Source organism: Antedon bifida, chromosome 5, assembly GCF_963402885.1.
Source record: "Antedon bifida chromosome 5, ecAntBifi1.1, whole genome shotgun sequence".
In the NCBI taxonomy this organism is placed as follows: domain Eukaryota; kingdom Metazoa; phylum Echinodermata; class Crinoidea; order Comatulida; family Antedonidae; genus Antedon; species Antedon bifida.
The window spans coordinates 9,948,891-9,963,548 of record NC_136230.1 but is presented as its reverse complement, the minus strand read 5'-3'; the positions used below and the strand labels follow the sequence as shown (position 1 = coordinate 9,963,548).

Genomic DNA, 14,658 nt, shown 5'->3' with positions numbered 1-14,658 from the left:
CAACCATGTGGTACATTACCAAAAAATGTACTGATGGCCTTACTGCTTCCGATTGGTCTGCAAATAGATTTTGCTTCAATTTCAACGTCATCATAGCTGAAGTGAACAACCATAGCATAACGAGCTACATTAATCTACAATAATAATTTCATTGTTTTGCAAATAATCACGCTTAAAATCCTGCCTTTCAGGATTGACTTAATCGATAGAAATCAAATTCAGTGCTCTAAACATTTTCACAATCTATTCCACTTTCACACATATTCATGCTTTTAATTTTTCATTCTGAAAACTGCATTTTCATATATAACTGAAAGTTATAAAATGATAATAATTAAAATATTGGTATTGGTCTATAAACAGTCTATACATTATGCCCTCAAATAACAACTAGACAGTATATTAGAGATTTTATTTAATGTGAATTGATAGTAAACTTGAATTTTGTTTAAATCAATTTAAACAAAATATCAGGTTTAGTAACAGTAGTATTGGTAGTTGAAGCTTTACTGTTTTTTTTGTATTGTAAAATGTCTTCTTTTCTATGTTTACTGTTTTAACAATTTCTCTATAATTTTCCATACAGTTTTAGACTGATGACCCAGGAAATCTTGTTAGTGACATAACCCATTGTTCACTATGCACCTCAATTAAATTTTGAAATTTCTTTTTTGTTGTTATATTGTCGATGAGGATACTGTTTTGTCAGTGTATGCAAATATGTACTGTAGGTTACAATGATGTATTTTTATATAAATGTGTGTCAATGATGGTATATTTTTATATTAGAATTTGCATATTTTAGTACTACAGGTGTATGATTAGTGTTAGTGCATAACATTCATCAAAATGATATGGTGGCTTAGCTTTTGTAGTTGATATATGAGATGATATTGATATACTGTATTATATCAAGAAAGTTTGCTGAATAACTTCTGCGAAATAAGTTTGCTGTAGTTTGTTTACACTAGCAAACTTTGGAAAGCTTTCATTGCCAAACTCAGAACATTCCCTTAAACTCCCACCACCCATCTCCCTCTCTCTCCCTCTCTTTTCAAATACAGAGTACAGTACCTACTTATTTTGTTGCCAATTTATTTACACCCTTGATTTGCATTCTGGTGTTATTTAAAGAACCTGAAGTATATAAAAGATGCTAAATAAAGCGAAGCCCATTTTTTAGGTTGTACACATGACTAATATGCTAATTTCACTAACACAGGTGGACAGAACAATACTAATATATTTCAAATACTATTCATTCATATCCTAAAGTTATAGAAAAGGGTGTGATAAGTTACGGCATGAGCGTGTGGAGAAACCTGAAAGGAGGTAAAAGTAGAGACTTATCTTACTAGACTTCATCTACCATTCTTCTTCATTAACGTGTACTAATTACATAGTTATATAGAAAAACTAGAGTAGAACACACTATTCAACCTAATTGGTTTCTGTATAGTATCCCAGAAATCCAAATTGACTCTGAAATGAGTAGTCTCTGAGTATCATATATTCTTGACTCGCGCATAAAGGTGAACCAAAAATTTCCCACATGTCTGATCACCTCATATTTTATATAATAAACTTTAATGTCCACCACCACACATTCTGATCATTTGAAATGATCTATATAATGTTTATAAATTTCATATAATGTTTATACATACTTTGTTCTGATTTCTAATCTTACTTACAATTATGGTAGGCCTATTAATTTTCTACACACCAACTGAAATTTTAAAAACAGGATCTAGGATGTCCCTCATTACCAATCAAATTTTGAACACTCTAGTTTTTCTATTGACAGTATAATATATTAACTTTAAAGCTACAATTATTGGTATTATGAATGTATCTGAATGTAGCCTGCTGTTACTATTAATGCTTGAAGGTTGGTGTGATTTGGGTGTAGTATAGAGTAGTATTGTAATAAGGGTTGATATTGATGTTCTACGGACTGAACAGGCCTAGGCCTAGAGCAAAATGGGCATTGCGCATGCACTGTTTCTTTCTGTATTTGTCATAGTCTGAGGGTTGGCAGAAATGATGCTGTAGTAGTTCATCTACTGTACTATATACAAGCAATTATACCGTAAAAAAAAACTTTGAAAAACCCATGGACTTTTGAGATGGGCTTCTTTTCGAGATTGGCTTCTTTTCCAGATTGGCTTCTTTTCCAGATTGGCTTCTTTTCAAGATTACTTTTACAAACTGAAGAGTATACAGTATATACTGTACAGATGTAAAGGAAACCTTTTATGTACTCTTTTAAGGAAACATAAAGCAAGATTGTGTTTGTGTAGATATAATTCTTTATGCTTGCAAAAAGGCTGTACTGTATTGTAGTAAACTGGGTACTTTTGGTCATCACGTTAGAGAATAAGCATGAACAATATATATATATTGGGATTTTAGCTGGACTTTAGGAACAGATTTATGTACATTCTTGCACATTTTGAACTTGAAGTATTTAATATAAGTTTTTTTTACATAAAAAATCGAATCATATCCTAGCTTTCTCTGATCTTAAGAATACCGTGTATCTCAAGATGAATGGCAAAGTACCTTTTTAAGACTAATTTTATATACTTTACTGCAATCCTTCCTTCTATATACACTATTATGTTTGTGTGTTTCTAAATAATATGTATTTTTTTAACTTTTATGTATTTTATTATCTATAATGTATTAAGTGATATCATGAATTACTATCAGGTGACACCGTCTTCTGACTTATATTCTTATAATAGATTGTTTGGCAATTTACCGACTTAAAATATCATTTGAATTATCCACAATTATAGAATAACAATCAAATAATGTAGCTAAAAATAGATAACTTGATGAATTGTTTATATATTTTTATACTATGTTTATATTTATTTATGCAATTTTTTAAATTCTTCTGTTCTTCACTTACATTTGTCATTTTTCGTGTGAAATTTTATGATTAATCATTATCATCTCGCTCATAAAATCAACATAGCATAAATTATCAACCATGTTAAGTACTGTAATAGTTTATTTCTATTATATTGTACATGTTTGCATATAATTTATGGTCATTTACTGTACATCATAAAGCGGAGAAATTGAAGCTCTATGTTATTTCATTATACAGTAAAACCCTTCTGTTGGGCTACCCCTACCTCCTATAGAACAAGGAGTTAACATATGAATTTTTTAACATACAGTCAACCCCTATTCGAAGGACACCCTTGTTAAGGGGAAACTTTGTAAAGTCCCAGAAGTGTCTGGGCCCGTGTTTCAGCAGCCAAAATCTAACCGATAATTAACCTATAAAACTAGCCTATAAAAATTAACCGATAAACTGCCTGTGGAACAGAGTTTGACTGATTCCACTTGAGAAAAATTAACCGATAATTATCTCATTAAAATTATCAGATAAATCCAATAATTTTTAACTTTTGACCTGAAGGACAAATTGTTGCGGTGTGATTGGGCATCTGGTTGTTTGGTAATGACTGATAATGTGTACTTTTTTGGGTAAAAAATTAACCGATTTTTTTGTTTTGGCTGCGGAAACATGGCCCATTTACCAATGTATTCAACTGAATACATGAATACTTTAGTACATGGGAGGGATTAGGTAATCTCTGGAATATCTGGTTTAATGGAATCTATCTATTATATCCAACACCATCTGGATTCTGATCTGATGTCACTTCACTTGGAGCATCTTTCTACAGTAGACATACCATTGACCATCACATCCGCAATTATTCCTTACCAGAGGAACCATCTTATTCACTAAGTTTGGGAACCACTAATAATAGGTCATCATCACAAACTCATATTCATTTTAGTAGAAACACTGTGTGATCATCATTTCATTAACTGTTTGAAATGTTTGCTGTGAATCTAGATAGAACTAATCAACTGTTTGTTAACATGCTGAAGCAGTGCCTTCATTCTATTTCCACATCATCCAAAGTGACCCATAACAACCTGATAAATTCATTTTGAAAATCTATGTTACGTTATTGCATTTTTTAAATAGATTTTTCAAATATTTAATTATTATATTTCAAATAAAACATTTTGTAGTAACATATTATCAACATTCAGTCACTTGATTATTTTGTGTCACATAGGGCACCTGAGCTACCTGAGCCACAAGACTAGTTGCCTGACAAATTGGCACCTGGCCCAATACCGCTACTATACTATATTTGCCCTTTGCCGTTAAGGCCATTCATCACTTTTTGCTAGCTGGTTATTTACAAATAATATGTATATTAGACACCTGGGATGTTTAGATACCTGCAACATTCTATTTTTAAATTGGGCTAGAATAGTAACAACTTATTGCTTTACTATTCTTATTTTTTTAACAAAGAAAACAGCACTGCCTAGTCTAATATTGAGTTTAATCCTTATTAATGATTTAACGCTATTTGTGATGTGATGATATAATTCCTTTAAAATGTTGTTGTAGACAGTTATTAGTCTAGATCTAGGTTCTAGACAGCTATTTGGCTTAATACAAACTAAACAGTATAAAGTAGGTAAATTAGCATACATTTTCTACCATTTAGTTGTTAATAATGCATATTATATTGTGTTTTAAAATAGATATATTCAAATGAAATGAAACAAACACACACTGATTGAACATATTTTATCAATTTTCTATTGTGTTTTACTTTCAATATGCTCTATTTTTCTACTATTATTGATTGCGTTTTCCTAAAAGTGAATGTTACATTCAGACTATTTTGGCCTTTACAACTTACAATCACTGGAAACTGGAAACACATTCTATATTAAGAAATAGTAATTGATAATAAACTGTTTAATGATTACAGGAATTGCAAGTAATGTTAGATCAACGTCATCAAGTGGTGTTCCATTAACAGCAGATGAGCAGTCTAGTAAAAATATCTTGGTACTCAGTGGAGGAGAAGGCTACATTGATTTTAGACAAGGTAAAATCCAACAAGAAGCTTTGCATTGTTTCTCTCATTCTTTAACTTGAGTGATCTCCAGTCTCCCAGCACACTGGCATATGCCACACTTTTGAAAGAGCCTATACCCATTATTTTATTATAGTATGCCATTCTTATATAGTGCTTAAAGCACATTATTACCCTGGCCATTTTTGGATCAAACACAAATGAAGACATAATTCAGCCTCAGCGCAGGTTGCTTTACCAGGTACCCTTTTGTACACCTGGGTGGAGAGAAGCAAAGTGTCTTGCCTAAGGATACAAGCAATGGAACAAGCATTGTACTCCCGATCTCGCGATCAGTAATCCAACGTCCGATAAACTGCGCCACACACCCTTACAAGATGCTTAAAAATATAGATGCTGATGTCCAATGTTGATGTTTTTTATAGTGCCTTTTTAATAGTGCCCTCTATGGATTTGGAAATACTTTATAAACTCAAATTTTTCACTGTTGGGATCAATTGTTTTTTCTACTGGTAGAACTAGGTTTAAACTCTTTATAGCTGATCTAGTTTTCCCCAATACCAGTACACTTTTTCAAATTTAACCTTGTGAAAATTTAATTTGACCGGAAAAAAATAAGTTTAAAAACTTAACGGTTATTCAGGCATGTAAAGTGAGCCGGACGAACATGAATTTCTACAAATGTAACCACCCATATTTGCCGATAGAACCAGTTTTCAAGCAATTATTGAACCATGCTCAGTACTTTTCAAATATGCCTCAAGACATATTTATAGAATTGATGACATCTGTAGAATGTCTGTATATTTCCTTTTCTGATATCAACAACTTTATAAAGCTAATTTTACATTTACGATTTAATGTGCGTACAAAATTAGCATCTTATTCACAGTCCTCGCCAGTACATTAAAACTTATAGATCCTCAAATTTCTGTTTCTATTTTTGAAATTTTTTGCTGAAAATAGATACTTGAGTCAACTGAACTATGAAAAAATACCATTTAATGCTTCTTTAAAGGAAATGAATTTGGACTTTGAAAAGGATGTCTCAGAAAAATAGATTAATTTCTTGGCAATGTCATTGTAAAGTTGATAAGACACTATTTAAGAGCCATTGTCTGTAAAAATCAAAGATTTGGTGGCAGATGTAAAAAAATGGATTTCTCTCAAATTTTTACCATGAATAGACATTTCAATAAAAAGCATATCTACAACATTCATTTTAATTTTTAGCCGCCGTTGCCATGACAACGGTCAATTATTCAAATTTTGATGTTTTTGCCATTTTTTACAGATTTTCTATAGTAAAAAAGTACAAACTTGTATACTTATTTTAACCAAAAATACTTACAGTATACAGTTTTTGTTTATAGCAGTGTAAACAACATGTATTGACTTCCATTAGATGTAGAAAAAAAAAATTTACAAAATGGAGTTTGGTTGATACCATTATTTTAAAAAGGGGTGTTTTTAAAAAATATTTTTTTTATAAAAGTATACATCATAAACGTACCTATAACTTCCAAAGTGGTGTTTTTATATCAATGAGGTTTTGTAATTTGATAGTCAATAGGTTTGTCAACAATAATCACGAAAAAAACACTGGGGTAAATTTTGTACATAGGTTTTGTGTTGCCAGGAAAATACGGAAAATACAAAAAAATACAAACAAAATATCAACAAACAAAACACATGAAACACAATTTAAATATGGCTAATCCAATAATAAAATGATATGTGGCTTGTCATAATGCTACTAAAGTCATACGAATAGTTTAGATAAAATAAGAGAATGTGTTGCCAGGTTTATTTCAATTAATTGCCAGAAAAACAGTATTTTGCATTGAAATATTTAGTTGATGGAAAATAATGTTAAACTTTGAAATAATTGCGTCAAGGTTTTTATAAATGTTTACATCTATTTTGTGTAAAGAGATACAGAAAGACCTCCCAAAAAATCTGACCTTGTAAATTGGTCATTTGAGGTCAAAAGGGGTCAGAATGCAAAACAGGACAGGTCTCCACTTTACTACAACTATTAATGTTTGATCAAAATTTACAAGATAGTTCATAAAAATTCTCAACAATTTTCATTTTTTACCTATATTGTTACCTTAGCAACCATTTCTATGTGTAACTAAGGAAAGTAATTGAAAAAAAAAAAAAAAATAAATGGTGTTTTTATGAATACAAAGAATTGATTGCATTTGTAATTTTTTTTAATTTTACTTCTACTGCATTCTAATAATCTTAAAGTGATGACAAACTTGACCTTGTAAATTCATTCATTTTGAGGTCAAATGAGGTCAACATTTTACCATAGTAACTGTTTCTATGCGAAAATATTTTTAAAATATGGGTTTTTTCATAATTTACATTTTACATATTAAGGTCAAATGACATCAACATTTTACCTACAGTGTATTGTAGCAACTGTTTATATACGTAACTAAGTACAATATTTTTAATAATAATATTTTTACATAATTAATGTACAAAAAATTGATTACATAGCTACTACTTTCTCTCCAAATTTACCTATCTACTGAATCCCAGAAAATGTCTGATCTTGTGAAAGGGTCATTTGTTGGGTCAAATTATGTCAAAATGTATTATTTATGTTATCTTAGAACCTGTTTCTATGCGTAACTAAGGATGATTGTTTTTTAAAATACAGTTGAACCTCCCGTGAGTGGCCACCCTCGGGACCTGGAAAAGTGGTCTGCCGATAAAGGGCCAAAATCACGTATTATGGCTATGAACGATATTCTTAACGAATCGAGCCTCTCAATTTTCCAGCTAATTGTATTATTATTTATAATCAGGTGGTTTAGTTTTTTCAGCATTTTCAGACAAATTTTAAAAGCTTTTAACATATGAAAAATGGTCGGTCAAAATCTGTGTAGTTTTCTCATCTCTTCACAGTAATGTTTTTAAAACCACTTCGAAATAAAGCTAATATATAAAGAAATACAATAAACATGGACCTCTAATTCATAGGTCCATGCAATAAGTATCACATTTTTCGGGTGGCCGCTTACGGGAGGTCATTTATCATACAAAAAATCTCATTTTTAGTATAAAAAGGTGCCCGCAGCTGCTTACGGGAGGTGGCCGCTTACGGTAGGTACCAAATGCACTAATTAGATAGAAAGAACAAACAGGCTTTTCAAAGTGCGTTCGTTAAGGGAGGTGGCCGCTTACGGGAGGTGGCCGCTGTAAATAAAATATGGGGTTTTCATGAATGAAAATAATCACAGAAAAAAGTCCTTACGAATATGACCTTGTGAAATGGTAATTTGAAAATGCTAATAAGGCATGCCTGCTAATAATCTACAAATTTAAATTTGTATAAGATAAGTATGAAAAATCTAAAGAATATCTCAATTTTAGTTACCATAGTAACTGTTGCTATGCATAACTAAGGGAAATTAAACAATTGTCAGATAATTATTAATTAATAATTACTACTGAATCCAACCATCACAGTAAAAAAATATAGAATTTAAAACCAATATTTAATATAAAGTGTGATATTTTACATGCTGACCTTAAATGAAATGAAATTTCACATCAGGGCTTCAATATTTGTTATGTAGCATTAACATATCTGAGTATATCATTGACTTTTGATTGGTTCAATTTTGGGGAGGGGAAAGTGGTAGATCCAGGAGTTTTAAATAGTTAGGGGGTTGGAGACGAGGGTCTAAAAACTTAACTTTATGTCCTATCTTTTGCATTGCAATTTTTAACTTGGGGTGGGTGGGGGCTTAGAGAAAGGGGGAGGGGTGGGATGGAGGAGTTTGAATCGGTCTATTGGTTGGGGCGATGGTAGCGGCAGTGTGGGTGGTGCTTGAATGCATGAATTTGACACTCTATAGTGGATGATCGACCAAAGTGTTGCAGTTTATCTTTTTGTGGTTATTGTCGGGGTAATGGGGGGGGGGGGGGGGTGGTTGTAGTCGGAAGTGGTGGTGGATGGGCATGTGGGATCTGTTTAGGTTAGCAAATAAAAGAAGTAAAACAAATAAAGAGGAGCTTCAAAATAAGAGAGGAGTAATCTGTTACAAAGATTAAAATTCACAACGATATGATAATTTATTCAAATTTCCAGAGGATAAACCTATAAAATGACATTAAAACTGGGAATTACAGAATCTATAATTAAAAATATTGTTTTTTTTCTCACAACACAACTAGAACTATATAAAACATTAAGAATTTTTCTGACCAATGAGTTTCAAATCAGATAAGCAAAGAAAATAAAATGTTTTTACTAATATACCATGTTTTTTTTTTATAAAAATGCCTATGTTTCTCGCACCACTGCTTGTAGATTTTTAAAATACCCCAGTATTTTATTTTTGAAATCACTTATTAAACATTAGATCTACCTATTTGTAATAAATCAGCTAAAAAAAAACACCACTTTGGGCGTTATGGTGAAGTAAAGTTTAGTTGCATTTAACAATTAAAAAAAAGTGAAAAACACCCCTTTTTAAATAAATGGTATCTCCCAAAGTATGAAATAAAAAAAATAAAAAAAAATTGGAAACAGGTACACAATGCATTGTTATTATGCATACACTAATTATTTTTTATAATTAAATGAACAAAACAAAAATATCGTTCATCAAAGTAGTACCAATATCCAATTTAAAAAACCTTAAAAAAAGGACAAAATTGTCAAAAACACAAATTTGGCCGTTGCCATGGAAATATATGTGTAAAATAAAAAATACTTCATATTTGATTTCTCTCAACACATATATAGCCATGTGCAAAATTTGAAAGAAATCCATTTTTTTGAGTCTGCCACTATTTTTGATATTTCTTTGATTCTTACAGACAATGGCTCTTAATTACATTCGGCATGTTCATTTACAGTCCTGGTGTTTTGAATTCTGTGTACGTAGCCGAAAAATATCCAAAATCAGTGGTGTTTTACAAAACATTTATTTTTTGTTTTATAACACATCTACAGTGCTGAAAGTGTGAGACAGGCCCATTAAAACAATATGGCACTTGAAATTTGGCCGCGGAGACACTACAGCCTATCCTATTTGAATTTCCTCAGTTTTCAGTTAAACTGAAAACCATTATACACACTCAATATTCAATAATTTTATTTTAATATTTTCAGGGGATGATGAAGATGAGGAGACAGGAGCCAGTAACCTTGGCGATATGCAGAACAAACAGACAAGATCTGAACGAAGTCATCTTATAGTGTGGCAAGTGACTGGAGTATCGGAATGATGTCGTCTCAAACTTACTGGACTTCTTTACCAGCATTTTTTCAATGAGTTTAATAATGTTTTAAATCTGAGTTGGCTGGCCCAATACGTATTGTCCATAAAGTTTTATAGAACCAGTTGTGTACTTATAAATGTATCGTCATTCATTCAGATGATTCAGTGCAATATGATCTATCACCTCTATAGAGGGCGCTATTCAGTTGATTAGTAGTCGAACACACTCCCACCATGAAACTAAGAGTGTGATCAGTAATAATCTATAGATGAACACAATTTCCTCGCTTATAAAACCTTATGGATGTACATGAAAGACGTAGAGTTACTATACTGAGTGACAATATCAATTTGAATAGAGTGACACCTTTGTGACACAGATTTATTACCCAGCAAGAAAACACAGTTTACTAATGTGCGTATAAATTCAATAGATTTTATGATTCAGGTTGAAGAGTGGTGCTATAATGTTGCACAGGAATTCTAATATCCCTTATAAGGAATTCTGATGTGCCAGGGAACATCCTTAAAACAGTTGAAAGATTTCAGAAAGTTTCAACAGTTTGAAACCTTTTAAGTCTTAATAGGTGTTAATAATTAATTAATCAGGACACCAATAAAGAAGATTTCCGTATTCCATTTGGGTTAAGGCTTGTCCGATGTTGTCCCAGTTCCTCCTGCTGGAAAGAATATTTTGGATGGGAGAGTGATAATAAGAGGTGTAACAAGTAAATAAATTAAATCAAAACTAACATTGTAAATGCCATTTGTAAATTATTCACAAATATGTATAAAATTTTAAAATTTTATTTTGATAATACCAGAATCTTATATAGCGCTTTAAACAATTATTGTAAGCTCTGCAATGTCATGTACAGTAACATATACTGTACATCTGCTTTGGTTTTAAGAATTCTTGTATAATCTATAATTTCACCTGATTGACTGTATTGTATCATAGGAAAATTCTGTTATGCAGGTGTAACAAATGTGGCTCCTGTATTGTGTTACGGTTAGGTGTATGGCTTATTGTACAGGCATCACATGTGATACATATGTGACACTGTATTCAAGAATTAGCCTGATACTGACAAATTATAGACACAGTACAGAGGATTGGCTAATAAATAAATTTACCAAGAGGTTACTGTACTACAATATGAATACAAGAGAAATCTGATGAGATATAAAAGTCAATCAAGCGATGATTCTTGTGTCTATTAAATTGACATTTGGCATATGAAAATGTTGCTATATATACGTACCAACCTTACAGTGTACTATAGTTGATTATAATGTAAACACATATTACTTTTTGTTGGCTGGCAATGTGTATGTTTTGCCGGAAGGCCAAATTGTATAATGTTGCTAAATGTGAATGATTGTGCAACAATGAAGATGTTCACACATTCGGTAGGGGTTAATTATGAGGTTATTCAATAATCTTAACATGAACGACAAAAAAACCTGATATATTTGAAGGTTTGTGACTTTTGGCCAATGCCCTAATTCATCCTTGCTGTAGTAAGCTTTGCATTGGTAATGTGTTTTTATTTCTACTACCAATGTTGAACAATATTGACAAATTCGTTTAATTTAAGGTTATTTCTACTATTTGGCTGCTTTTGATTTAACTTATAATTGCTTATTATAATCATTTGTATAAGTTTAATCTTGTTACCATAACAGTGTGTGATATAAATGTTCTTTTTTATTATTCACTATTGTGCCTACAAATATGACTATAGTATAATTTTAATTTTGTTCTGTATTTTATTCTTTGATTATAAATAATTATAGCTTTTTTAACATTTTAAAAGTTTGTATAGTTTGATATTTTACTAATTTTCTTTTAAAAATGAATCTTTTTAATATTCTAATTACTTTATGATCTGTCCACACTTGTTTCTGTGCTGCTCTATACCATTTGAGATTTAATATATAATCCTTTTTAAAGGATAAAGTTAAAACTTTTAGACAATTCATAACATTGTCATAACAACATCACATTATTAATACAAATGTGTCTTTGTATTAGGAACCATGTCAACATTATTTACTGTAGTTACTGCAGTAATTACATTTGATTACTCTTAATAAATTTATGCAATTATTTAGCAAACTTTTTTGAGGTAATAATTATACACACTGTGGATTGCAGTAACTATCATACCATACAACACTGAAACATTGAATCCAAGATCATGCATTCTTTCATTCAAACAATGCTGTTTACTGCAGTATAGCTACAGTAGAATGTTGTTACATGGTCCATGAGAGCTATACAATAAAATACATTTTTAAAGTGAATTTGCAATCAACTACTTATAAAATGCTACATATGTGATAAAGGAATTCAAGATTCACAATATTTAAAGCATGTAGGCCTATTCATCCTACAATAATACATAGCTTACACTGTACACAGAATACAAACATAGGTTTAAAATGCCTTGCATTGTACAAATACAAAAAATAAGAAACACCAAAAATAATATATAATATAAAATATACCGTATATTCAAAAATATAAATGGACAATGCCTTTAAAATGTTTGTTTATTGTGTGGTCAATCAATGTTAATACACATGGTATCATCAGATCAATAATTTAGGTTGATTAAATTTCAATTTTAAAGTTTTGTGGGAAATGGTGATATGGAGAATTTAAAAATATTTTATCTGCACATTTTCTAATGGTCATGGCAGTATTGGTGACTATACTAATTATTTATGTATATTTGTTTTAATTTTTGCAATACTTAAGCTATATCAAAAGTAAAACATACCTATTAATAAACTAGTCAATGCAACGGGTAAAAAGAATGATTTTAACTTTATTTTTTAAAGAATTCTTCTATTAGAGTTTTAGAGGTAATTGTTTATATAAAAATACACTATAATGATAAGATATGATTGTAATTTATTTTGATGCAGGAAAAGTTACTTTTTAAATATTTTGTTTTTAGTTGTCTGGTCTATTATTTCTTTGGTTTTGGTACATTTGTTGGTATTATTATTTTACTTTTGGAATACCATATTGACTCGGTATATTCCCCCAGGTGTTCCTCTTTATAGTAAAAACTATGTGGTTAGATACTGTAGGTCTATAATGACCACATAATAGGCCTATACTGTATATCATTTCATTAATAATGACATTATACCTGTGTTTTGTGGTAAGCTTATGTCACAGGGAGGGCTTGTATCCGATTACCTAGTGCATAGAGTGTGGGGTGTCATTTATATAAAAATAACTTTATATTTGGTGATGGGCTTATGGTTTTACCAAAGGCGGGGTTATATCCGATGCCATGTGTATAACTCATGATTATGTCCTGTTGTCAATGTTTGAGTATGACTATGATCTCATTATTTTAATGAATGATGTTTATAATTAGTAAATAATTCTCTTAATGTTTACTCTATGAATACTGTGTATATACCAACATTTTCTTTTTAAATGAACTCGATGGAATGCTGCTGTCGATAATGATTTTCAAAATGGTCTTGTATAAATGTGTTGTGTAAAATACTGATGATTGTACATATTTAAATAATACATGTGGACGATGTCTAACCGCATCAAATAATAGCTTCAGATAAATGTACGATATGTATGTCTTCTTAAGTTGTATGAAAACCGCATGTTAGATTGTGACAGATTTTATTGGATTGCTTGATGTTCTGACCTAAACGTTGAAGACGTATACGTCCTATACCTAAATAAAGTTTTTGCGAATGATGTTCTGTCTTATGTCTTCTTATAAATTCGTCTTCTTGCGTCGTTATTATGTTTTAATGTCTGTGATTGGAGAGGGTGAATGTGATATGCTATGTATGACGTGTTTGTTTGTAAGGATATGTAAGACATTTTATTGAGGTGGCCAATGATGTTCTGTATCTGAGAAGTTACGAAGACGACATGATGTTCTTGGCGCGATATTGGAAGTTCGACGGTGAGAGAAACATCGGACAATCCGATAGGAAAACTGCCACAATGATAACGGTTATGTAATGTCAGTGAGGATGATGACAATATGCAATGTAATGGCTGTAAAAGAGGATGATGACAGCACGATGTTGAAGACCACTAGTGGAAACTGAGAATGCTGAAGTCAACGATGATAATTTATCGGACAGATGCGATCGGAAGACACAGTGACAAAGAAGACGGTTGTATTGGCTGTGAGAGGATGATGACAACACGATGTTGAAGACCACTGCACTGGAAACTGATGAGAATGCTGAAGTCAACGATGAGAATTCATCGAACAAATGCGATCGGAAGACACGAGACACAGTGGCAATGATGACGGTATGAGTATGACTGTGAGAGAATGATGACAACACGATGTTGAAGACCACTGGAAACTGATGATATGCTGAAGTCAACGATGAGAATTCATCGGACAAAATGCGATCGGAAGACACGAGACACAGTGGCAATGATGACGGTATGAGTATGG

General features: G+C 31.4%; 1 protein-coding gene across 6 annotated transcripts in view; it reads left to right on the top strand.

Annotated features, from left to right (window-relative positions):
• Nucleotides 1-13,935, top strand: part of LOC144842623 (C-Jun-amino-terminal kinase-interacting protein 4-like) — a 64,805-nt gene extending 50,870 nt beyond the window's left edge. For 5 of the 6 annotated variants that reach the window (XM_078699086.1, XM_078699088.1, XM_078699085.1 and 2 more), the window contains 3 exons: nucleotides 1,276-1,332; nucleotides 4,830-4,949; nucleotides 10,081-13,935. In XM_078699086.1, the coding sequence (XP_078555212.1) occupies nucleotides 1,276-1,332; nucleotides 4,830-4,949; nucleotides 10,081-10,196 (293 nt within the window). In that variant the 3' untranslated portion in view covers nucleotides 10,197-13,935. The remainder of the gene's footprint in view (nucleotides 1-1,275; nucleotides 1,333-4,829; nucleotides 4,950-10,080) is intronic. The other variant, XM_078699089.1, reaches the window with a different exon arrangement.
• The last annotated feature ends 723 nt before the right edge of the window (nucleotides 13,936-14,658 follow it).